Source organism: Nematolebias whitei, chromosome 11 (assembly GCF_014905685.2).
Source record: "Nematolebias whitei isolate Nwh7 chromosome 11, NemWhi1, whole genome shotgun sequence".
Classification (NCBI taxonomy): Eukaryota; Metazoa; Chordata; class Actinopteri; order Cyprinodontiformes; family Rivulidae; genus Nematolebias; species Nematolebias whitei.
In genome coordinates, this window is record NC_056508.1 from 25,491,761 (window position 1) to 25,516,729 (window position 24,969).

At 39.1% G+C, this 24,969-nt stretch overlaps 1 protein-coding gene across 1 annotated transcript; it reads left to right on the plus strand.

Moving 5' to 3' along the window:
* The first annotated feature begins 223 nt into the window (after positions 1–223).
* Positions 224–23,068, plus strand: LOC119417568 (sodium- and chloride-dependent taurine transporter). Its single transcript, XM_037684804.1, has 14 exons — positions 224–290; positions 1,805–2,037; positions 2,122–2,256; positions 4,441–4,675; positions 5,357–5,489; positions 6,072–6,206; positions 11,999–12,102; positions 12,243–12,367; positions 14,136–14,248; positions 16,890–17,027; positions 17,467–17,569; positions 19,237–19,337; positions 19,486–19,656; positions 20,948–23,068. The coding sequence occupies exons 1-14, from the start codon at positions 280–282 to the stop codon at positions 21,101–21,103; spliced, it is 1,893 nt and encodes a 630-aa protein (XP_037540732.1). The 5' UTR covers positions 224–279; the 3' UTR covers positions 21,104–23,068.
* The last annotated feature ends 1,901 nt before the right edge of the window (positions 23,069–24,969 follow it).

The window sequence follows — 24,969 nt, forward strand, 5'->3', positions numbered from 1 at the left end:
ATGTGTGTGTGTATGAGACACTGCACTCATCCCCCCCACCATGGGTGTGTGTGTGCTTGTAGGCAGAGAGTAGTGGAAATTTACAGTCTCCTACGTTGTACCTGAGTTGTGTGTGACAGCGAGCCAGCGTCCAATCTCCAGTTTAGATTTAATTGTCTTTAGCCAAGAGGCGGGCCCTGCTGTCAGCTCTGCTTCTTGTGACCCCTGTCTGCATAAAGGCATTCGGTACAGAGGAATGGTGACAGCTGAGGGACACGGACACTATACATAGCTGCAGCCATGAAGGAAATGTAAGTTTTCTGATTCGCTTTAAGAATTAATTTTGGTTTTCCATGTTTGCGTGCGCTCAAACAGGATTTTCCTCTTTGATGGATTTAGAATAAAAGCAGCATGATGATCTGAAAGGATTTCTGTGAACAGCTTAAATAGAAAGAGGAAGGATATGTCAACAAGTCTGAATGTCTTTAGTGATTTATAACGTTGGAAAGACGTTATTATAGACATGTCTGTACTTCTTTAGTACTTCTCCTGGATTGTGTCATAAAGTGGGAGCTTCAAGTGGCAGGTGAAGCTGAGCAGCCGAATGTAAAAGAGAGAGAGAGAGAGAGGGATGAAAAGGGAGGGAGACAGGATGAGAGAGAACTGATCCAGTTACGTAAGTGGGTTTGAGAATGGAAAGTAGTTGACTTGTCATGCACAACGGAAAGAGAGAAGTCCTTAAAAATGATGGGACACAGTGTGCACACAGCATCAGTGAGCCAGGGAGACCTCAAGTTCCCAGTGAACACTGCTCAAAGTGTCCTTTCATCTGAGGGGGAAACTCTATTATTGTTGTGATGATAAGTGTGTAGTTGTTAGCCCAAAGTGATTGTGTTTTCTTGCAGTTATTGTCTCTTTGTTAAAGCTTTCAAAGTGTTGTGAAAGTAAACCCCTCAGAGACATGTTCTTTTGTCCCAGCTTCCTCAGTCTAAATTTATTCACGAGTTAAGGGGGAGTTTTCAATGTTCTCTATTTAAGGCGAACTTTAATAAAAAGCAGAAAAATCCCTTTATATCTATTTTAATTGTAACCTTGTGAATAATAATTATAAGAACTGTTAGTCTTTTGTTTTGCAGAAGAGGCTTCTGTTAAAATGAGACTAGTCTTAACGCAGGTAGTTCAGTCACGTGAATGAAATTGGACTCTTGCTGTGGGATAACAAATCTGTCTAGGAAAGGTTATTTACAGTGCAAACACACCTAATCTTGAGCTGTAGGGGTTTCCTGGGAGCGGCCACCACTTTGAAAATGCACTTGCTCCCTAAACTTGACTTTTACTGGGATGAGTTATAAGACTAAAGTTACAAAAAAGAAGTGTTGTAGGTCCAGAAGCACTGCCCTTTCCTTTTCCTTCACTGACAATGTAACCTCCTTCTGAGTGGAAGGTTCCTTCAAGATGGAAAACAAGGAACGCTGATGTTTGGATGCTGATTACACATTTTAATTTTTTTCCTAAACACTTTATTTTATGTAACTACAAAGCTTTGGGTAATTTTCCACCCTCTTAACCACGTTTGTTCTTTTCCAACTTCCTCAACGTTTAATCTGGATGACCTCTATCCATCAGTCCTCCAGATTAACAAGATTACCTGCATTGTACTGTTTATCGTGTGCTCATGCAGCAAGCTGTAAGGCAGTCAGGGGACAGTATTATCTCCTTAACACTGCTCCACGTCTGGTGTTTTATCCCTCTCACCTCTGTCTCCTTCATCATGTACTTGTATTTTATGTCCACCTTTATTTATTCTCAACCTTTTTGTCCACAGCATGGCAAGAGAAAAAGAGAAGCTCCAGTGTCTGAAGGATTTCCATAAGGACACCCTTAAACCTTCACCAGGAAAAAGCCCGGGTACCCGACCCGAGGATGAGGCTGAAGGGAAGGTCCCTCAGAGGGAAAAGTGGGCCAGTAAGCTCGACTTCGTCCTGTCTGTGGCCGGAGGATTTGTAGGATTAGGCAATGTGTGGCGCTTTCCTTACCTTTGTTATAAAAATGGTGGAGGTAGGTGCAAACATCACAACACATTCTTGGGTGTTTCATGACAACAGTGATACCTTAATCCTCTGATGTTGTGTATCTCTACAGGTGCATTTCTCATCCCTTACTTCATCTTCCTGTTTGGAGGTGGCTTGCCCGTGTTCTTCCTGGAGGTCGCACTGGGCCAGTACACCTCTGAAGGGGGGATCACTTGCTGGGCCAAGCTCTGTCCCATCTTCACTGGTCAGTCCAAACACAGAAACAAGGAGACTCTGCACAGAAAGTCAGACAGAAGCTTCACTAGACTTGTAATGCTGCGTTAAAGCATCAGTTGTCTGGACAAGACTTCTGCTCTGATTATCCTCTGTTCTGCAGGGGGTGTACTCTCCTCCCCAAAGTTTAGTTGGATCATTCTAACTTCAGCAGTCTACTTTCTGTTGAGTAATTATCTTAGAAGATCATTTATGTTTGTATAGGTTGATAAAGGAGGGTTTACCAAACTTTTCAGCTTCTGACCAACAAAAATAATGGCAGTTGTTGGTTGATGTATACAAATGTGAGTAAATCAAATGGGGACATAATGGCCAAACAGATAGCTTCAACAACCATCTTGTTTTTATCCATCTATGACAGCTGACTTGTTTTATCTACAAATATGGGGTAAAATACGTATTTAACAATCATTTCTATATTTTTAAAGACAATCTTAAGACCACTTGGTGTTTCATGAACCCCACTGGGAACCACTTTGAAAAAGATTCAGCTTCGGCCAGAGAATGCAAATGTTTGTAATCTACTTAATTGGTTGCCACGGAAACAAATTATGATGAAAAATGCCATTGTGATGTAGAGCAATTTAGATAAGACACTTTTTCCATATTTTGTTATGCTGGTTTTCCCAATTTCTTTAGCTAATGGGAGATTATAAATACTCCACCTTTACTTATGTTCACACAGAGGAAATCACGTAAAAAATATAGATTTTTTTGTTGAACTTTAGCTTTAATAGCTGCCAGGTGTCTTTGTAGTGTAGAAGTTGTTGCTTTCATTTACTGCATGCATAAGGTCCATAAACTGGGCCACTACACATCTCCAAAACAGTCTTTGTTTTTTTCTTTGTCACATGGGGAATCTATAACTTCACTCACAGCTTGTCGGTTCACAGTCAAGCAAAAACACACACACACACACACACACATATACACACACAGCTGTCACAGCACAAATGTGTTGGTCAGTTTGCATTTGGAACGTGGGAATGAGAAGGTGGGGGCGTGACATACATGATAAGTTTAAAAATACTCTGAAGTGGTGGAAGAGTACATGAGATTTGTGTGTTCAGGTTCAGGACAAAGTCATCTAATAATAATAAATACAGTGAGGACATTAGAGTCCACGAAGCAGATCAAAATTCAGGCAACCTTGGAAACTTCCCCTTTGCTTTTACCTGATAGCATAGTTTAAAACAGGCTTACCTCTGAGTACTGAAGCAAGAAGTGCAGCGAATACATTGATAGTCAGAAAGATGTATAATTGGTATTTATACTCAAAATAAAATATATGTTGGTAATTTTATGTAAAAGGAGCTCTTTGTAGTAACAGCTTAGCAGGCTATTATCTGCAGGTCACCTTGACGTTTCATTTGTTACACTTGTCTGTCTGCGCCACCATGAAAGGTGATCCAAGATGGCCACCATAGAAACGCCTAGCATATAATAATAATAATGTCATCACAATGTCAGCACTGTATGTTTCCATACAATGGCGAAATTAGTCTCTGCATTTAACCCATCCACCACCAGGTGGTGCAGTGGGCAGCTATTGAAAGCGCCCGGGGGGCATTTTGGGGGTGAGGCGTGCTGCCCAGAGACGCCACGTGATGTGCAGTGACTGGGGATCGAACCTGGGACTTTCGGGTCCCAAGCCGGCTGCCCTGCCTCTACACCATCTCGGCCCCCATCCAAACAGAGCCAGCGTTTGGTGTGGTAGTAGCTGAGAGTCATTCCCAACACACTGAGTGCTAACACATTAGATCTTTGCTTAAATGTTTGGCATGCGGAGTGGAGGGTGATGTGCATTTCTTTAAATCATGCTAGTTTATTCATATTTGATTTACCCTGCAGGAAACTTTGTGGTCTTTAACCACCAAAGATAAATGACTAACAGGCAATGTTGGCAACTTTCTGGAAACATATTGGAGCATGTAGAAAGTATGGTTGACTCCTGAGCAATCGATCACTCAGAAGCAGACTATCTGTTTTAATTGATTAAATAGTCAGAAACATGACCCCAAGTATGGGTTGCTCCATATTTGTGGATGGGTAAATAGACAGATGTGAAATAATGAACTCTAATTAAAATGCAGGTTTAAAAGTTGCCCCAAAGAGCTGTTGTTTAATCATTCCCTCCCCCTCAAACTGTGTGCAGGTATCGGCTATGCTTCCATTGTGATCGTATCTCTTCTGAACGTCTACTACATCGTGATCTTGGCCTGGGGACTCTACTACCTCTTTCAATGCTTTCAGCCCGAGCTCCCTTGGGCAAAATGCAACCAACCCTGGAACACGGAGAACTGCATCGAGGACACAGTCCGCAGGAACAAGACCCTCTGGATGGCAGCCAACGCTACCAACTTTACTTCCCCTGTCACAGAGTTCTGGGAGTGAGTATTCACTGACACACGTGAATAGACTAAAACTAACACTGGCTCTTTATCTGGCTTGAGTAAACAAGTTTGGCCAGGCAGGATCCATTCTTATTTTTGCAAAAGTTCCCCATTTCTGTGGATTTATTTTAAACGTTATCCACACTGCAATGTTTATGCTCAAAGTTTAACTTACATCATAGGATTGAAATAAAACACCATCTAGAACAGGGGTGTCAAACTCTCTTACAAATGGGGGCCTACATTGAAACCTTTTTCAAACTAAGGGCCAATTTCAAAAACCACACTAACTCAAATCAGATATTCAACATCTTTTCTTGGTTACAAGTTTCTCAACAAGAGTTTGGTTGGTCTCATTTTATGTTCTCTGTTGTGCTTTCAACATTATAATCAAAGATTACTGATAAAATTAAAGAGATAGAAGTATTTTACATTTCATATATCATCTTGGGGGCCAGATAAGATGGCAACGAGGGCCACATTCGGCCTCCAGGCCTTGAGTTTGACACATATGATTTAGAAAGTCATAGATTTCCTATTTAAATCTAAAACTTCAACATAAGAAAAGTAAATGAGAGTTATATAAAGAGAATAAAACATTTTTAAAGTTCCAGTCTCACCTAACACAATGGTTGGTTAACTGCTGGTAACCATTTATAACCCTTGGTATCTCTTCAGACGCAACGTCCTGAGCATCTCCACTGGGATTGAGGACATCGGACCCCTGAAGTGGGATTTAGCCCTGTGTCTCCTGGTCATGTGGATTATTTGCTTCTTCTGCATTTGGAAAGGAGTCAAGTCCACAGGAAAAGTGAGTGTGACGTGCACGTCCGGTAGTTATTGTGTTGCCACTGACAAAACACTGCTGCTCCGGGAGAACTAACAGGATTCGAAACAATTTCAGTTCTTGCAATTTAGGATCGCAGCTTTTGGTTTTCCTGAATGTTCCTCCTCGGTCAGTCAGACACATGTGTGCTTTGCCATATGTTTGTTTCTGTTAGCCGAACAGAAACTGGGTCAGAGTCGACAGGAACCACTCTGAAAACAATGATTAACTCTATTACATGCTATTTGTGCGTTTAATTCTCTTAATGGAACGTACAGTTCAGTGACAGGAGCGCCTTAAAATGGTTTAATGTTTAACCAGGCAGCAGTTCAGGAAGTGAAACGCTTCCACGGGACCTAATTGCATCACCGTCCATTCATCCCACAAGTCTGAAACAGTGAACTTTGAATGGAGGGAAATGGTTAACACATAAGAACATTATTTTAGCATTCAATTATAATAGCAACTACAGATTGTTTCTCTTTATTTCACTGTGTCTGGGCCTATTTTCATTTGTTTTGTTTGCTCAATTTTGTTTTAGCTAATAATAAATTTTGTTTTGTCCAGGTTGTGTATGTGACCGCAACGTTTCCATTTGTGATGTTAATCATACTGTTGGTGCGTGGCGTGACTCTACCTGGAGCAGCTGAAGGGATCAAATTTTATCTTTACCCTGACCTAACTCGTCTCCAGGATCCAGAGGTAGGTTCAATAATCCCACTTATTTTACATCCATGCAAAAGCAAAGGAAATTACCTTTTCAGTAAAAAGTTATGTGAAAAGTAACAACTAAACTTTCGAATGAACAAGTTACAAGCAATGTCACGATGACTCATTGCTGCCTAATCTCAGGAAACAACTGGATCTGCAGAGCTCACAATTATTGAATTCCTCCTGCTTTCACTTCCACATCACACAGATTTAAGCATGACTTTCATAAAAAAAAACAAAAAAACATCTTGAATGGCACTGGCAGCATTAAGTGAACTTCTGACTCCATCCTGTCTGCAGCTAATTAGAAGCTGAACATGAACTGAAACAACAGGCAGGAGATAAAAGAGCTTTAACGAAACTCTTAGAAACAAAACACAACTCAGCAGCAGGGACCAAATGATGTCCAGACACAAAATACATTAAAAAAGCACAACAAGGGCACAAAGTAAGGAGCTGCTAAGAAAATAATACAATAAACAAAATGAGCACATATAGGTATGTTTAGGCGACTAGTTAACACAAGTAAGTAGTGATCAAAAAACATAATACTGATGTGAAGAAACAAGAACAAGAAGCAAAAACAAACAGAAAGTCAGATCAGAGAAGCTGTTTTTGAATAAATAAGGATGTAAAACTTACAGAGTTGTGACTGATAATGACGTGAAAACACAAGATGGCAACAAAAAGAAGAAGCAAATTTTCACTTGGAGTCACAATAAATTGATACTTGCTGGTGTTTTGTTCATTTCTGCTTTTATGAGATAATTTTCACTTTTTTGTGCTCATTTCTGCTTCTTTCAGCCTAATTGGCCACACATGTCTTTTCTGCTTTCTTCTGCTAATTTAAGATTGTTCTACCTTTTCAGCCTTTTCGAGTTTTGTAGCTAATTTCAGCTGTTTTCAGACAAATTCCATTTTTTTCTGGTAATTTCTGAAACTTTCAACCTAATTAACTTTTTTATGCTAATTTCAGATTGTTATACTCCTTTCAGCTTTTTTCTGCTAATTTCAGCTTTTTCTGCTATTTCAGCTACTATTTAGCTGTTTTATGCTAATTTTAGCTTTTTCCGGCTAACTCCACTTTTTAAAAACACATTTTTTTAGCTTGTTTCAGTTTTTTCCACTTCCGTCTGGTAGTTTAAGCTTCTTTATGACTATTCAACTATTTTGCAGCTATTCTTTTTTTTTTTGTTAATGTCATCTTTTTAGCTATTTTTCTAATTTTGTGCTCATTTCTGCTTATTTAAACCTACAAATCGGATTCCAAAAAAGTTGGGACACTAAACAAATTGTGAATAAAAACCGAATGCAATGATGTGGAGATGGCAAATGTCAATATTTTATTCGTAATATAACATAGATGACAGATCAAAAGTTTAATCTGAGTAAATGTAACATTTTAAAGGAAAAATATGTTGATTCAAAATTTCACAGTGTCAACAAATCCCAAAAAAGTTGGGACAAGTAGCAATAAGTGGTTGGCAAAAGGAAATTGAGCATATAATGAACAGCTGGAAGACCAATTAACACTAATTAGGTCAATTGACAACATGATTGGGTATAAAAAGAGCTTCTCAGAGTGTCAGTGTCTCTCAGAAGCCAAGATGGTAAGAGGATCACCAATTCCACCATTGTTGTGCAGAAAGATAGTGCAGCAATACCAGAATGGTGTTACCCAGCATAAAATAGCAAAGACTTTTAAGTTATCATCATCAACTGTGCATAACATCATCAAAAGATTCAGAGAATCTGGAACAATCGCTGTGCGTAAGGGTCAAGGCCGTAAAACTCTACTGGATGCTCGTGATCTCCGGGCCCTTAAACGTCACTGCACCTCAAACAGGAATGCCACTGTCAAGGAAATAACAGAATGGGCTCAGGAATACTTCCAGAAAGCCTTGTCAGTGAACACAATCCACCGTGCCATCCGCCGTTGCCAGCTGAAACTCTACAGTGCAAAGAGGAAGCCATTTCTAAGCAAGCTCCACAAGCTCAGACGTTTGTACTGGGCCAGGGGTCATTTAAAATGGAGTGTGGCAAAATGGAAGACTGTTCTGTGGTCAGATGAGTCATGGTTTGAAGTTCTTTATGGAACACTGGGACGCCATGTCATCCGGACCAGAGAGGACAAGGATAGCCCAAGTTGTTATCAACGCTCCGTTCAAAAGCCTGCATCACTGATGGTTGCATGAGCGCTTGTGGCATGGGCAGCTTGCATGTCTGGAAAGGCACCATTAATGCAGAGAACTATGTTCAGGTTCTAGAACAACATATGCTCCATCTAGACGTCATCTCTTTCAGGGAAGACCCTGCATTTTTCAACACAATAATGCCAGACCACATTCTGCAGCAATCACAACATCATGGCTACGTAGGAGAAGGATCCGGGTACTGAAATGGCCAGCCTGCAGTCCAGATCTTTCACCTATAGAGAACATTTGGCGCATCATAAAGAGGAAGGTGCGACAAAGAAGGCCCAAGACGATTGAACAGTTAGAGGCCTGTATTAGACATGAATGGGAGAGCATTCCTATTTCTAAACTTGAGAAACTGGTCTCCTCTGTCCCCAGACGTCTGTTGAGTGTTGTAAGAAGAAGGGGGGGATGCCACACAGTGGTAAAAATGAACTTGTCCCAACTTTTTTGGGATTTGTTGACGCCATGAAATTTGGAAACAACAGATTTTTCCCTTAAAATGATACATTGTCTCAGTTTAAACTTTTGAGCTGTGATTTGTGTTCTATTCTGAATAAAATATTAGATGTTGGCTCCTCCACATCATTGCATTCAGTTTTTATTCACAATTTGTTTAGTGTCCCAACTTTTTTGGAATCCGGTTTGTAATTCAGCAAATATGTTTTTTTTTCTGCTTTCTTCTGCTAATTTGGGCGTGTCCTTCCATTTCAGCTACATTTCAGTATATTTTTTAAGCTAATTTCAGCTATTTTTCAGCATGCTCTTCTACAATAAGTATTCACAGCTGCATTTTCCCATGAAAGGAAATTTCTCTCATTTTCACTTGGAAACGCACTAAACTGATACTTGCAGCACATTTGCTTGCATATCTAACTGCAAAAAAACGGACATATTCCTGTGAATGACAAACACATTTTTGTGGCATTTTAGTCACATGTCTTGTCTGTTAGTTATTTTTTATTCTAAAAAAAAATAGCAACCGAAATTGTGGCTTCTCAACTGGTTTGTCTCAGGTCAGCCACAATTTGGTGTCACTGACTGCCAAAGCTTCGCGATATTATCTCACATTTTTTGCATTTTCTCACAACAATTATCGTCAAGTGAGATTTTGACTAAAGAACAGAAAGACATGTAAACAAAAAATGTGCTTTTTCAGATTTGTACTCAACCTTACTATGCTATTTTCCAGAATAAGCCTTTTTGTGTTTAATCAGTTTAATTTAGTTTGTTAATGATGACTTAGCTTCTAAGCTAATGTTAGCTATGAATACATGAATATATACATGAATGACCTTTTTACAGATCGACATGCTCAAAGTCAGTATTTTGCATTGTGGTCTAGATATATTCATTCATTCAACCTTTATTTATGCAAGTTAATCCCATTGAGCCTCAGAGACTCATTTACAAGAGAGACCTGATTTTAACAAAGTAATGAGAACAGTGGCACAACAAGACAACAATAGATAATCATAAAGGATGTGTACAAATTGAGAAAATATAAATATTCATGACTTCTTCTGGCTCTTTGATACGTTTGATATAATTTACTGCAGTTTAAACATGTTTATATCTTATCTACCTTCAGCTGTGCTCATTCTGAATCCCAGCAACATTGAGAGCATTTCACCCTCGTAACGTAAAATACCAATAATACTATAGTTAATAAATACGTTTGTTTAAACAAGTCAATAAAAACAGGTGTAAAGGACCAAAACATTCAATTTTAAAATCTACCTTGAATACCTGAAGTAGCTGTGAGTCTGTTGGAACACGTGGTGCCAGAGTTTACGAACACACATCGGTAACTGTAAAAATGTCCATGCTCTGTGGAAAGAAAAAAGCTTTAAGAGATGAATCTTAGTAGCTACCTTAAAGAAACAAGTTATTTATTTAGTTTTATTTTTAAGTTGGCTTTATTTATGAGTTTTCAGTGTTTCAACTATTGTGGACAGAAGGTAGCATAAAATATTTACGAGTTACAGATGAGCTAAACTAAAAGTGATTTATTTATTTCATCATTTCAGAAATTATACAAACAAACTCAGCTGTTTAGCAGATTCATTTCAGATTCCTACAGCTTCTGTTTTTACACTGGCTATTCTTAAATGTTGAATAATGCTCTCTATTGAAATTAGAAAAATGATGGGCCATAAACAATACTTCAAATTATCAGAAATGATTTTTCTTTGAACATTTTAGACTACAATGGGGTTCTCTGTTAATTAAACAATTAATTTTAAATTATTTGTTTTTACAAAAGTTTATTGTGCTCTAGCTTCAGTTTGTTTTGGTTTCCTGTATTCTATCTTCAATTAAATTATTATTATTATTCTTTAGCATTTAGAATGCAGTATGGGGTACCAGGCCCTTTAGTACTGGCTGTTAGGTCCCTGTATGACCGGTGTCAGGGCTTGGTCCACATTGCCGGCAGTAAGTCGGGCTCGTTCCCAGTGACAGTTGGACTCCGCCAAGGTTGCCCTTTGTCACGATTTTGTTCATAACTTTTATGGAAAGAATTTCTAGGCGCAGATAAGGTGTTGAGGGGATCCGTTTTAGGGACCTTAGGATCGCTTCTCTGTTTTTCGCAGATGATGTGGTCCTATTGGCTTGATCAGGTCGTGATCTACAGCTTTTGCTGGAGCAGTTCGCAGCCGAGTGTGACGCGACCAGGATGAGGATCAGTTCCTCCAAATCCGAGGCCATGGTCTTGAGCCGGAGAAGGGTAGAGTGCTCTCTCCAGGTCGGGGAGGAGGTCCTGCCTCAAGTGGAGAAGTTTAAGTATCTTGGGGTCTTGTTCATGAATGAGGGAAAAATGGAGCGTGAGATTGATAGGCAGATAGGTGCAGCGTCTGCAGTGAAGTGGGTGCTGTACCGGTCTGTCGTGGTGAAGATAGAGCTGAGTCAAAAGGCGAAGCTCTCAATTTACTGGTCAATCTATGTTCCTACCCTAATCTATGGTCATGAGCTTTGGGTTGTGACTGAAAGAACGAGGTCTCGTATACAAGCGGCCAAAATGAGTTTTCTCCGAAGGGGGTCTGGGCTCTCCCTTAGAGACAGGGTGAGAAGCTCGATCGTCCGGGAGGAACTCAGAGTAGAGCTGCTGCTTCTCCATGTCGAGAGGAGCCAGTTGAGGTGGCTCGGGCATCTGGTTAGGATGCCTCCTGGACGCCTCCCTGGTGAGGTGTTCCAGACACGTCCTACTGGGAGGAGACCCAGAGGAAGACCCAGGACACGCTGGAGGACTATGTTTCTCAGCTGGCCTGGGAACACCTTGGGATGCCCCCGGAGGAGCTGGTCCAAATGGCTGGGGAGAGGAAAGTCTGGGCCTCCCTACTTAGGCTAGTACCCCCCGCGACCCGACCCCAGATAAGCGCAAGAAAATGGATGGATGGATGAAATAAATCAGCTTAAATGTTTTATGACACTGATGTCTTTACAGCCTATTTGTCCTGCTCTTACGTGACCCAGAGATTACCTAGTAAAGCTTCAATCTAATGTTTGCTATCAACGCTTAAAGAATCAGGTCTGGTTAGCTTAACTCCCTGCACATTTTCACGACAGGGATTATTTCTGCCTCCTTAGGTTTGGATTGATGCAGGAACCCAGATTTTCTTTTCCTATGCAATTTGCCTGGGAGCCATGACATCGCTGGGGAGCTACAACAAGTACAAGTACAACTGCTACAGGTTAGTTGTGTTTCCGCGGGGAGGGGTGGGACTGTAATAGTGAGAGCAACTCGTGTCAGAGACGGTTGCGTGAAAAGAAAATGGGAACTTCGGTTCCACCTGTGTTCATTAACAACCTCCATGACATATGTGTGACATAGGGACTGTTTGCTGCTGGGAGGCCTCAACAGCGGTACCAGTTTTGTGTCTGGCTTCGCAATATTTTCCGTCCTGGGCTTCATGGCACAAGAACAAGGGGTGGACATTGCCGATGTGGCAGAGTCAGGTACGAGGGTCCAAGGTGATGGCAGCAGTGATGGTGGGCACTGCTGTTCAAAACAAAAAAACGAAAACAACAATTGGAAATGTAAAAATCTTTAGAGAGCTTACAGGCGATAAGAAAAGTAACCGTAAGTAAGGTACCGTAAGAAGTGAAGTTGAAAAGTCCAACTATCGGCAATTGCACACTCCTTGAACAAAACCCTCAAAACAAGTCTGAACCATGTTTTCCTGTTTTCTACGGACAGATTTCATTGCATTGGCCAAACACTGTGTGTTTTAGCTACACAATGATCTGCTGCGCTAAGGAGCTCCAGTTTTTGGGCCATCATCAACGTGTCTCACATTCAGCCTGCTCCCACAGTTCAGTAGCTCTGCATCCTTCTGACCAGAGGACAATGCTGAGAGGACTGACTGGATGTATTTAGGGATGTTGGAACATTGTGATGTGCAGTTCTCTTGAAAGGTTATGAGATTTTAATATTTTACCTGTTGTGGCAGATCTTTGAACTACCTCATTTTTAATAAATGGGAATGATTTCTCAACTGACGGAGAAGCTAATGGCTAATCTGAATGAAGCAAAATACTACATAGGCCTAAAGCAGCTCCTCCAGCAGGAATATAATATTTCTGCTGGCATGACCATGGAATTTGTAAATTATTGATGATGTAAAAATTAATAAAATAGCATTGACATAAACTGTTGAAGTTGTATTAAAAACATCAATCCAGTTTGGCCTTGACTTTGCTTGAACTAGCTGTTAGCTCATCAGTTTGGTCATTCAAAGTGCTATCTACAACAGGTAAGATATTGATTATTTGAAGCCTTTTCACAGAACCACATTGAAGATGATTTGACCCATGGCTTAAAAGTGAACATGTGAATGTGCAGCCTGAGGAAATATTTCTGACCAGCAGCACTGCACTGTAACCCAGTTCTGTTCACTTGCTGTTGCTCTACTGTGGTTTTGTTGCTGTCTTTTTGTTTTTTAATGTTTCATTTTTGTGGACTTTGTTCAACTTGAATTTTCTTGCTTATAATCACAATTACCATTTCAATCATTGATTGACACTTTAATGAATACAGCAGTAAATTAGTGATGCATTTAGTCACATTTGACACAAAGTTAAGAACTTTTAAAGTATGAATATTTTTTGGGAGAGCTGACTTGCATTTGCTTAACTGTGCAACTGTGATTTAATTGCTGACTGTGCATGATGTATGTGTTATATGCTGTTGAAATGGTTTGTTTAGTTGTGCTAGACATGTTTTAGAATATTCTCATGGGCCACAGTAAGTACATAAAAAAGTACTTAAAGGTAAAGTAATGTTCAAACTGAACAGTAATTCTGTGATGCTGAGCAGAAGGAAGACTCCTATGATATGTCAATTTACTTCCATGATACAATTTGAACAGACAATAAGAAACATGTGCAGTAGAGATGTTTCCTAAAGTTATACTGTATTTGAAATTATATATATATATTTTTAATTTGTCCTGCAGATTAACAAATACAAGGACACATTTAGCATTTAAAAACCCTGCAAGCAATACGTTTTGTTTAATAGTTTCTGATAATTATGGCCAACATAAAGTAAAGTTAAAATGATTTAAATCTCTGTTTCAGCTCCAGTCAATTATATACACCTCCTCAGATTTACTAGACATATTTTTCTTATCTCCTGTGTTTGTCATCCAACCTGAAACCAGATAGAAGTGTTAATCATATCCTTGTTCCCTTCTCCCCACCTCCCTTTCTGTTCTCTCTCCAGGTCCTGGCTTGGCCTTCATCGCCTACCCTAAAGCTGTATCCATGATGCCACTGCCAACCCTGTGGGCCATCCTCTTTTTCATCATGCTACTGCTTCTGGGCCTGGACAGTCAGGTCAGGTTTTTTTCTTACCACCTCTGAAACTCCCAGATCACATACAGCGTCTCTGAATCATCCCTAACACGCTCGGAGTGTCTGATGACTGACAAATATTAACAGCAATCTGTTTCCACAAAGGCATTTTATAAACACACTGTGAGGATTGAAGCAGGTTTAATGACCGGTTGTGTCATAAATTAATCCTTTTTAAAACCTGATTAATGTTTGCCAAACATTTTGTTGTGCAAAGCTCATTATAATAGCCTAAATCCAAGCTGACCATCTTTGATACGAGGCAGAGCTTTGATTAAGACGAGACAATCTAAGTTGACAAAACGCGAACAAGCACCCGTGGGATTCTGTATCACATTTCCTGCTTCCAAGTGTAATTCTACTCTTGCACTAAACCAGTCCTGCACACGGCCACCTTCCCATTGCAGCCAAGAGTAAGATCAGGCCGACGATCTAAATTTGAGTACATGTAAATTTTCATGCAAGTGAAGCTATTTCCCTGAGAGAAATGAGGACATTGCATGTGTGTGTTTGTGTGTGGATGCATTTCTTAAGTATAAATGTCACAGATTTGTTGACCTGACCTGTTAAGTATTGTTAACGTCATTTTCACATGCACAGAAAGGTCCATTTAATTTGTTATTGTGCTAGAAATGAGCATATTTTAGAGCAATGGTTCAAATCCTTTGACATATTGGTTTATATATGAACAATTAAATCTACTTTTGGCTTTTCCCTCTTCAGGGGTCGCCACAGCGAGTCATCCTCCTCCATCTCACTCTGTCCTCTGCATCCTATGTCCTCACTCCATCTCTATGTCCTCTCTAACTGCATCCAAACATCTCCTCTGTCACGGTCAGTTGAGGATTAGGACCCAGGATGCAGGCAGACAAGAGGAGCTTAAAGTATAATTGAAATAAAACTTATTCATTTAAATAACAAAATGAAACAAAGGGCTGACGTGGCAGCAAATAACTTACATAAAAAATATGAGAGAGAGAGAAAAATATCACTGGGGAACCTGAGAGGAAAGACAGAGACATCTTGCAGGGAGACAAGACTATGAGCCGATGGTGAAATGGTGATCAGAAGTAGTTTTAACAGAGACTGAGGAAAAGTGGAATGTGGCAGCACCTGAGTGATTAATCATGTGGAACAGGTGTGAGTGGAAAGGTGACTGAGAAGAAATATGAGAGAATGACTGAGGGTGGAGATGAGATCTGACAGAGAACACAGGGGGCTGAAGTCAAAACACAAGGAACAGAATAATATAAACCATAAGGAGAAATAAACTAAAATAACCAAAAACGCACAGACTGACATCCTCTTCCTCTTTGTCTTCTTCCTGGCAGCTGCATTTCTAACATCCTTCTACCAATATACCCACTGTCCCTCCTCTGGACATGTCCAAACCATCTCAGTCTGGTCTCTCTAACTTTATCTCCCAGTTGTTCAACCTGTGCTGTACCTCTGATGAGCTCATTCCTACTCTTATCCATCCTTGTCACTCCTAAGGAGAACCTTAACTTCTTCAGTTCTGCCACTTCCAGTTCTTTTTTCTGTCTTTCTGTCAACGCCACTGTCTCCAGACCATACATCATAGCTGGTCCCACTAATCTCTTGTAAACTTTTCCTTTGACCTTTGCTGCCACCCTTTTGTCACAAATCCCACCTGAAACCGTTCCCCATCCTGCCTGGACTCTCTTTTTCACCTCTTTATCACACTCCTCATTTTCTTGGATATTGGACCCCAAGTACTTAAAGTCCTGCACCTTTGTGACCTCTGCTCCTTGTAGCCTCACTGTTCCACCGGCCTCTCTTTCATTCGTACACATGTTCTGTCTTTCTACACTTGACTTTACAGCTTTAGTTTCTAGAAATGGTGTACTTTTGACTGGAATGATGAGCTAACAGCTTATATGAGCAGGGCAATGACCAAAGTGAATAGCTACTATCTTAAAATAGCTCAATTTTCAAACGTTTTTAGAGGTTTGTTAGAATACTATTGATAAATCTTTACATTACCACCTTCTTCACATGATATGGCTATTTACCTAGAAAAGTATGGGTATATTCAAGAAAAAATAGCAGCAGAAACAGCTATCTGGTGCAGTCTGGGAGGACTTCTGGCAGGCATATCTTAATATTTCTGTTGGGAAAACTGCGCAATACGAAACTGACAATGGTGCAAAGGTTTAACAAGTAGCATTTGCACGAAATGTTATAAAAACTTTAGAGACTGGAGCTGTTTTATGATGTGTAAGTACTGTGATTTTGTAATCTTGAGACTGCCTGTTTGAGCACCGGTCCTAAACGATCGTCAAATTATTTATGTGAGTTTGCGTGCAGTGATGACCCCTGCAGAAGGGAGTAGCTGAAAGAAAAACATCTACAACTATCCGCTTCAAAAGATTTGAACTTTTGCTTTAATGGATCAATACTTTTAACTTGTATACGAAAAGCAATTTCCTAATTTTACTACCACAATATGAAAGTATTTTTTTTATAAACTTCACTGCTCATTAAGTATGGCTCTCTTCACGTATTTGCACTCGCACTCTGAAACATTCATATTGCACCGTTGCATTGTTAATAGATTCATATTGCACCGTTGCATTGTTAATAGTTGCTTTTTCCCCAACAGTTTGTTGAAGTGGAAGGACAGATCACCTCCATTGTGGATCTCTACCCATCCATTCTCAGGAAGGGTTACCGCAGAGAGATTTTCATAGCAGTTATGTGTTTCATGAGTTATCTCCTGGGACTCGCCATGGTGACGAAAGTAAGTTCATCACAAAGTCACAAGGTCACTTCATGGAGTTGCTGCTCTTTTCTTGCTTGCTACTTTCAGTAAAAAAAAAAAAAAAACAGACTCCATTTTTGGATTGACAACAAAAATAATGCTAACAGTTTTCCACATGCCTGTTTGCTGCTGGGCTGTTGCAACTAAATATGGTTTCCTACTCCATTCATTAGTAGCAACCTACGTGCACGAATGGAAGAATTTTGGAACGTGGTTTTCCATTTAGCAGTTTATCAGGCTTCAGAAACATCTCACCACCTGTTGAACTATTGATTGGGTGCCAGCGTTCTTGTGTCCTACTTTCACAGTTCCTGCCACCCCCTCTCTATATCCCCTTTTATAATCCCTGTTCATTTTTTCTCCCCTTACCACACACAAGGAGAGAATTAAGTCAGATGTTTTGCATTTGTTTTTCCAGGGTGGCATGTATGTGTTTCAGCTCTTTGACTACTATGCAGCCAGTGGTGTGTGCCTTCTGTGGGTTGCATTCTTCGAGTGCATTGCTGTAGCCTGGGTTTATGGTAAGTGGGACACTACTATATCTGTATCGGGACAACTAATGATTCACAGGAGTTAGATAAAAAGACCGGAAGGGTTTCTGTTGACGTAGACAAAGGTTGAGGGTGTTTTACACGTCAGTAATAAAGAAGTTTTACTGCAGGGTTGTGTTAAGACTTGGAGGAGAAGCGAATGAAGTTGCCCTTCCTGCTTTATTATGATTGGCCCTCAAGAGTCGCCACCCAGCAGAATATGTCCTCTTACTATTAGCAAAACCAAAACTCATCTGAAAAGAGAAAAGCTTAGATGCCATGAGAGCAATGCTGCATGGTGTGTGTAATGTTGTTGTGGTTAAACCACACAGAATCTCTTTTCAGTGACTTGTCATGTTGTTGAATGGAAGCTCTGTTCCTGATCTCTGGCTTCCAACCTCAAAGCAAAAAGTGTCCAAATGGAGCTCCAAAGAGCCAGACTTCAGTTTGAAATGTGTTTTTACACTCATTTGTAATCGTTTATTAAGTTTAAATTATGGGTATCATTAATTTGTGAATGTTTTAAGTATTTGACTTCCCTAAGACCCTAAGAAAATGAATTGCAGGGCAAATGCAATAAAGTTCAGTCAGGTTCTTTGGACGGTTTCTGTTTTTTTGTTGAGACATTTCGTCCTTCATCCAAAGGACTTCATCAGTCTGAGGAGCCACAACAAACTGAGTCCCACAAGCAGCACACACATTGTGGACCAACCAGTTTGATGGTGATAAGATGGTTTATGGGCCCGCCCTCTCCCCGTCTACTCCTCTGAGGCAGCCATAGCCAAAGTGGTTCAAAACAGCAAAGTTCATGATCAATAATCCAGGTAGAAAATCCAACAAATTTCAGTCAGGTCATTTGACTGAAGCAGGGAGAGGGAAGGCCCCAGAAACCATCTTATCATCAGCAAACTGGTTGGTCCACTATGTGAGTGTGCTGCTTGTGGGAGTTTGTTGTGGCTCCTCGGACTGATGAAGTCCTTTGGATGAAGGACGAAACATCTCAACAAAAAAGAAACCGTCCAGATGACCTGACAGAACTTTGTTGGGTTTTTTTGCGTGGATTATTGAGCGTGGACTTTAATGTAGGACAAATGGTTAAAACAAACAATATGAGTCATTTCTTTATCTTTGGCATTTCTATTGTTCAACAGTCAAAGTAGACATGTTGTGAGTTGGTTAATTTCGGTTGAATACGCAATGTTCTGAGAAGGAGGATCATAAATCTTTGGTAGTTGTGCTTTCTTTTAGTGTTTATAACAGTACATCATTTTGTGGTCATTTCCATTTATCTCTATTTGCTAACTTATTCAAGACTTTTCAAATGAGTACTTAGAAAGAAATAAAAAATGGAAAGAGTATACAGAGCAATAAACATGATTCATACTGTGGGTGTGTTCCAGACTACGCTCAGTGACTTCAGTCAGCAGTCAGCCAGGAAAGGTGACTTTTTAGCTACTAAAATGAAGCCATGGCTGTTTGTAGAAAACAAAGAAGTTGACCCAGTGGAAAAATATGCTGCAGTTTATGGTAAACATCATGGGTATCCGTGGCAGGTAGCTTGTAAGAAGAAACAATGTTTAGTAAAAACAGATAGTGTCTTGTTGCAGGCAGACACAAACAGCATGTCTTCACCTTTTTTGTCTGTTTGTGTTGGATAGGAGCTGACAATTTCTATGACGCAGTTGAGGATATGATTGGCTACAGACCAAACCCATGGATGAAATGGAGCTGGACCATAATCACTCCTGTCCTCTGCATGGTGAGAGCAAGTGTTTCTTTATTGGGATGACTGGGGGTGTGCAAGGGGGGTGTTGTCATTGAAGACATGTGACAAATGGTAATAGTCGAGTCATCCAGGTCACTGGGGTTGCAAAGCTTACACTAAATGTGGTGTGTTTGTTTTACAGGGCTGCTTCATCTTCTCTCTGGTGAAGTACAGGCCCTTGACCTACAACAAGGTTTATGAGTATCCTGAATGGGCAATTGGTGTGGGTTGGTGTCTTGCTCTAGCCTCCATGATCTGCATCCCCATGGTGATGGTCATCAAGATCCTGCAGTCTGAGGGACCCCTGATTGAGGTGAGCTGACAGATTTTCAACTATCTGTTCTAAAGACAACAAAGTGGTGCCTCTCACAAGGAGGTGACCGCTCACAATAATCATTGTAAACTACCAAATACTCACATAGTAGATCCCCAACAGTAAGTCAGCAGGCAGTGAGCATTATTAGAGGTAAACTGAATAAAATACCTACAGTACGCCATAACGCAATGTCTAATGTTGAGTACATCCAAATTTAAATACTTTTTTCAGCTACAATAGCTATTATGATATCTTGTGTAACCCAAGCAAGTCTTCAACTACCCAAAACACCAGTTTTCCTGACTACTGCTACCTGGGAATATCCTGTAGAAATGCCTCAACTGTTCATGTAAACATTATGATTTCTCTGTCATCCAAATACTTATGCTTCCTCATTTATTTATTTTTCTCCAACACATTAAATTCCCTGCCAAAATGTTCACTTGCAGATAAATCTGTTTCATCCATTTATCGCTAATAATAAGAAAATCAATGGTTTTGCTCTCTTGTATATGTCACAATATCATACAGTGATTTTTGGACTACAGCTTTAAAGCCATGATTAAAATATTTTGATTTTTAACATATTAGGTTGTTTTTTTTTAACTGGACCATACTAGAATTGTAACAGACAAGACAGAGAATCCAAGAAAGGGTTCATGTCGCCAAAATAAGGTAGCCCAGAACTAAAATAATCCCTGTTTCATGGTCTGATTTACCACAAATGGCAAAATGAAACATTGCAAAAACATTAGGATTTGTTAAAGAATACTTTAAACCAATTATCTTATGCTATAAACTCTGAGAACAACAAACTTGTTTGCTTTTTCTATAGTTTATTTTTACAGCTAGTGGAATCATTGCTTACACTAGTTTAGGCTTTGATTTTCAGATTTATAATCTGTGCATCTTTTATATACAACTTGTTCCAGCAGATTAACCTGTAACTAGATTGTCTGCTTAGCAGCACCATAGTTTAACAGATATGGTCATGTTAGCATCACTTTAGATGTATATAGTGTTTTAACCCTCAATTTAACATTTTGGCTCTTGTGTTCATTGGTTTAGAAGCACAGAATCAACAAAGTGAACATATTCAGATGACTTAGGGGTGGATTTTGCATGGTCGTATACTACCTTTAAACAGAGCTTTTAACATAAGTCCGTCACAGTTTGGCTGACCCATCTCATACACAACACAAACATTTGTCATTTAAAACTCTATCACTGTCATTTTGAGTCTTTTCCTGAAAACCATTCATCTTAATGCCTCATCTCCTTTCCACAGAGAATCAAAGCAGTGGCAGCTCCGGCAAAGTCGGACGTGAGCTCTCGCCCGAAAGAGTACAGTCTGAAGTGCAGCGAGCTGACGCAGCCCCTGGACCCAAACGGGAACAATGGCTTGATCAAGCCCACCCACACCGTTGTAGAAACAATGATGTGAGCGCTCTCTGTGAGAGGATTATGACTGATGTGCTTATTGTGTTATATTTGCTAACTTTGATAAGGGTAGGTTTACATTGTTCAATATATTCATATTAGAGATACTCTGGTTTGATTTTTATTGAGAGATATATATAAATATATATATATATATATATATATTGTAATTTCTTTTTTACTCTACTGATATTGTTGATGTTACGATTGTCACTGTAGCTGGCACTGATCTCATTTTGGGCAGTATTTTAGGAAAAAGAAAGAAAAAAAAAACATGTTTAATGTTTACTACCTATCTATCTGTTGATTCCAGAGAAATTGGTGGGAAAATTGTGTTTTGTTGTAAAAGGAAGAAAGAGGAAATACTCACTTCATTTAAGCCACTGTAAAAATAAATGTGCCATGTCTGAATGGTGCATTCATGAAACAATAACGGGCAACAGAGTGTATAAATCTCATTTTATTGGACATCTTTGTTCTATACTGAACAACAAACATTCTCTATCACAAACGGTGTAGGCACATTTTTTTAAATATTTAAAAGAGAAAGAGTAAGGAGAAAAGGGAAGAGGCAGTTTAGAGTACTCACACACTGCCTCTGTGACTACCACGGTCAGCCCCAGTGCATTTATTGAAACCGTTCTTTGCACTTTATACGTCATTTTACTTTTATTGTAGTATTTGTGCTTATTGTGCAAGGTTTTTGCACTTACTTTGCAATTCATTTCAGGAGGAAATAACTTTAGCTTCTAACGTTTTGATCTTGCAAAATTTGGTACAGAGTATAGTTGCCTCTGTTACAACAAAGGCAAGGCATCAAATACTCTGATTTATTACTAGTGGGATCGATGAGAACAGCACTTAAACATGTTACTTGTTTTTGTAAACCGGACATTATCTTTTTTTTCTTACTCATTTCAGAAGCAGGTGAGCTCTACAGAACTGGATTTCAGTTTGAGATGTAGAGCCAAGTTTGTGTTGTAGAATTTGAAATGTTTTAAATCACTTTATGCCTTTTTCTAATGATTTTTTTTTTTACTGTAAATTATCTGAGAAGCATTGATAATTCTCTAACAAAAGCTCATCATTAGGTTTCTTTATGTCAGTTCTTTTGAAACTGTTCCTGAGTGTGACCACCGAAAAAAAATGGGGGTATTTTATTTTATTTATTTTTTCCGTTTTGGAAAGCTCAGCAGTGATACTTATGAAATAAACAACTTGCACAGATGGATATAAAATTTAAATAAACTTCAGAAATGTGCAGTACATTCTGCGTACTTGGAAATTCAAATGAACCAAAGCATTTTTTTAATCTCACAGTAATCCCCTTCAAGATGCACATTGCATTGTTTCTGTGCAGGTGCATCTATAAAAATTTGAATATTGTGAAAAAGTTAAACTGTTTTGTCATCATTTCAGAATATGAAGCTCATATCATATAGTCATTACACATATAAATAGTTCAAGCCTTTACTTCTTGTAATTTTGTTGATTATGGCTTACAGATGAGGAAAAAACTAAATTCAGTGTCTCAGAAAAATTGAATATTCCACAGCCAGCTTTTGTTATCTTTGTGGGCAGGAGTCAAGTCCTGCTGGAAAATTAAATCAGCTTCTCCATAAAGTTCACCAGCAGAAGGAAGCATGATGTCTCTAAAATGTCCTGCTAGATGCTGTGTTGACTGTGGACTTGAGAAACCCCAGTGGACCAGCACCAGCAGAGGACATGGACCCAAATCATCACTGACTGTAGAAACTTTATTCTAGACTTCCAGCAATGTGGATTCTGGTCCCCCTCACTCTGGGACCTTGATTTCTAAATTACATGAACATTTACTTTAACCTCCTAGGACCTGGCATCCACATATGCAAGAGTTTGGGTCTTAGGAGGTAAATCTGAAAAGACCGCTGAGTAACAGGCCAGTTCTTTGTCTCCTGCAGGTAAGATGCTTCTGATGTTGTCTCTGGTTCAGGAGTGGCAGGACTTGAGGAATGAGACGTTTGTAGCTCATGTCCAGGAGTTAATCAGCTGATCAGGGTGTGACACCAGGAGTTAAAGTACTGAACCTCTTCACAATATTCTAATTTTCTGAGACACTGAGTTTAGTTTTTTCATTATTTGTAACCCATAATCATCAAAATTACAAGAAACAAAGGCTTGAAATATTTGACGTTAAGTGTAATGAATCTGTGTAATATACGAGTTTCACTTTCTGAAATGACTGACAAAAAAAATTGCACTTTTTAACGATACTCTGAGTTTTTAGATAAGTCTGTAGATTAAATAAACTTTGTTTTCTTGGATCTTTGTGGTGTAGTTTGATTTTTCTCCTTAAATAAGAGCCATGTAAAAATGTACAAGTTATGGAACTGTCCATTTCCAGCCATGACTTCTGTCATGAAACACTCAGTTTAGATTTCTTGTGGGGGGGGTTTCTGCTTCTTGATGTTATGCCTGCTTTGGATGTCCAGCTGCATTACTGCAACACCTGTCGTCGCCCTCTGAAATGTTTTATTTTAGCTCTCATCTGTTTAATGTTGAGCCAGCTGCTTGTTTTCTCTGAGGCGTGATGGGTTACAAGCAGGCGTCTCGCTTCACACAACCACCAAAGCTTTGGTTTTGTCACACTCTATTAGAAGTGAAAGGTTAAATTAATGTTAAATTTAAGAGTTTCGTGTTGTATTCTCATAACTTTTTTCTTAAATCCAGTAAAAACAGCGTATTTCAACCATCAATCTCCTTAAATTTGTTATTTTATCAAAAAATACAAAACGTGATTAATTTTCATTTGTGCATATGTTGCTAAAAAAGCTTACCGATTAGCTGACTCATCTGAATACTTACAGAGTTATTGGATCAAACGGCTTATTTAATAAATAAAAGGTATACAGTGAAACCAGCAGGAAACCAAAAAGAATATGACCCAAAACATTGAGCAGAAATCAACTTGAAGGCTTTAATATGGACAATGGATAAAAAAAAAAAAAATTTAAAAAGAATCAAACAAGTGCAGTTCACCAAGTTTTTATGGCTTAATATACATAAAGTTGTAAAAATATGTTTGCCTAGTTTAGGAAATTTAACTCACAATAAATATGTCATCTCTGTGCAGCACTTTTCATATTTACTTTATTTTTATTTTTTTGGTGTAGATGGTAAAGAAACAGGAAGTAAAACGAGGGACCTCTTGGCTGTAATATGTGGCATCAATAGTTCTGTTTCCTATTAAAGACATTTAAATTTAAAAAATGTGCACTCATTTATATAATCTGAACATTTTGTGGCTTTGGCAGGTGTTTGAACGTCTGAAATTTATTGATAGTAAAGTTTGTCCAACTTTTCAATGTTACTGAACCCAAACAACTAGTTCGCTGGTTGAACAGAATGTCTGCAAGAAAATATGTGCTCTTGGATTATCTAAACTGAGAAAACATATTGTTATAGACTATTCTGACCCATTATGTCAAGCAAGGTCCATAAAATGCACTGATTGCACAATCCCTTTGGGCAGGGACCAACCAGCCCCCCTTACACAAATCTGAGATTGAAGTCCAGCTTGGCTACCTGTTTCTGAGTTCCCATTGATTAAATATTTATCAACGAAAGACAAATAGCAAAACTGACTAACCAAATAGACTTTAACATTAGAGGTCTTTCCTGTAAAATGTAATCAGACCGTTCAAATATTTCAAAAACACAAAAAAATTGCAAACAGACCAGAAATATGCTCAGAAACTGCAAAACCCAACTGGACAAAGATCACTCAAGGCTCTTAACATCATCCATATGTCAGAAAAATAATTCTCATCACCATGTATCTATGTGCAAAATGTGAACAAAAATTGGCAATAAGTAACTAAGATGTAATGA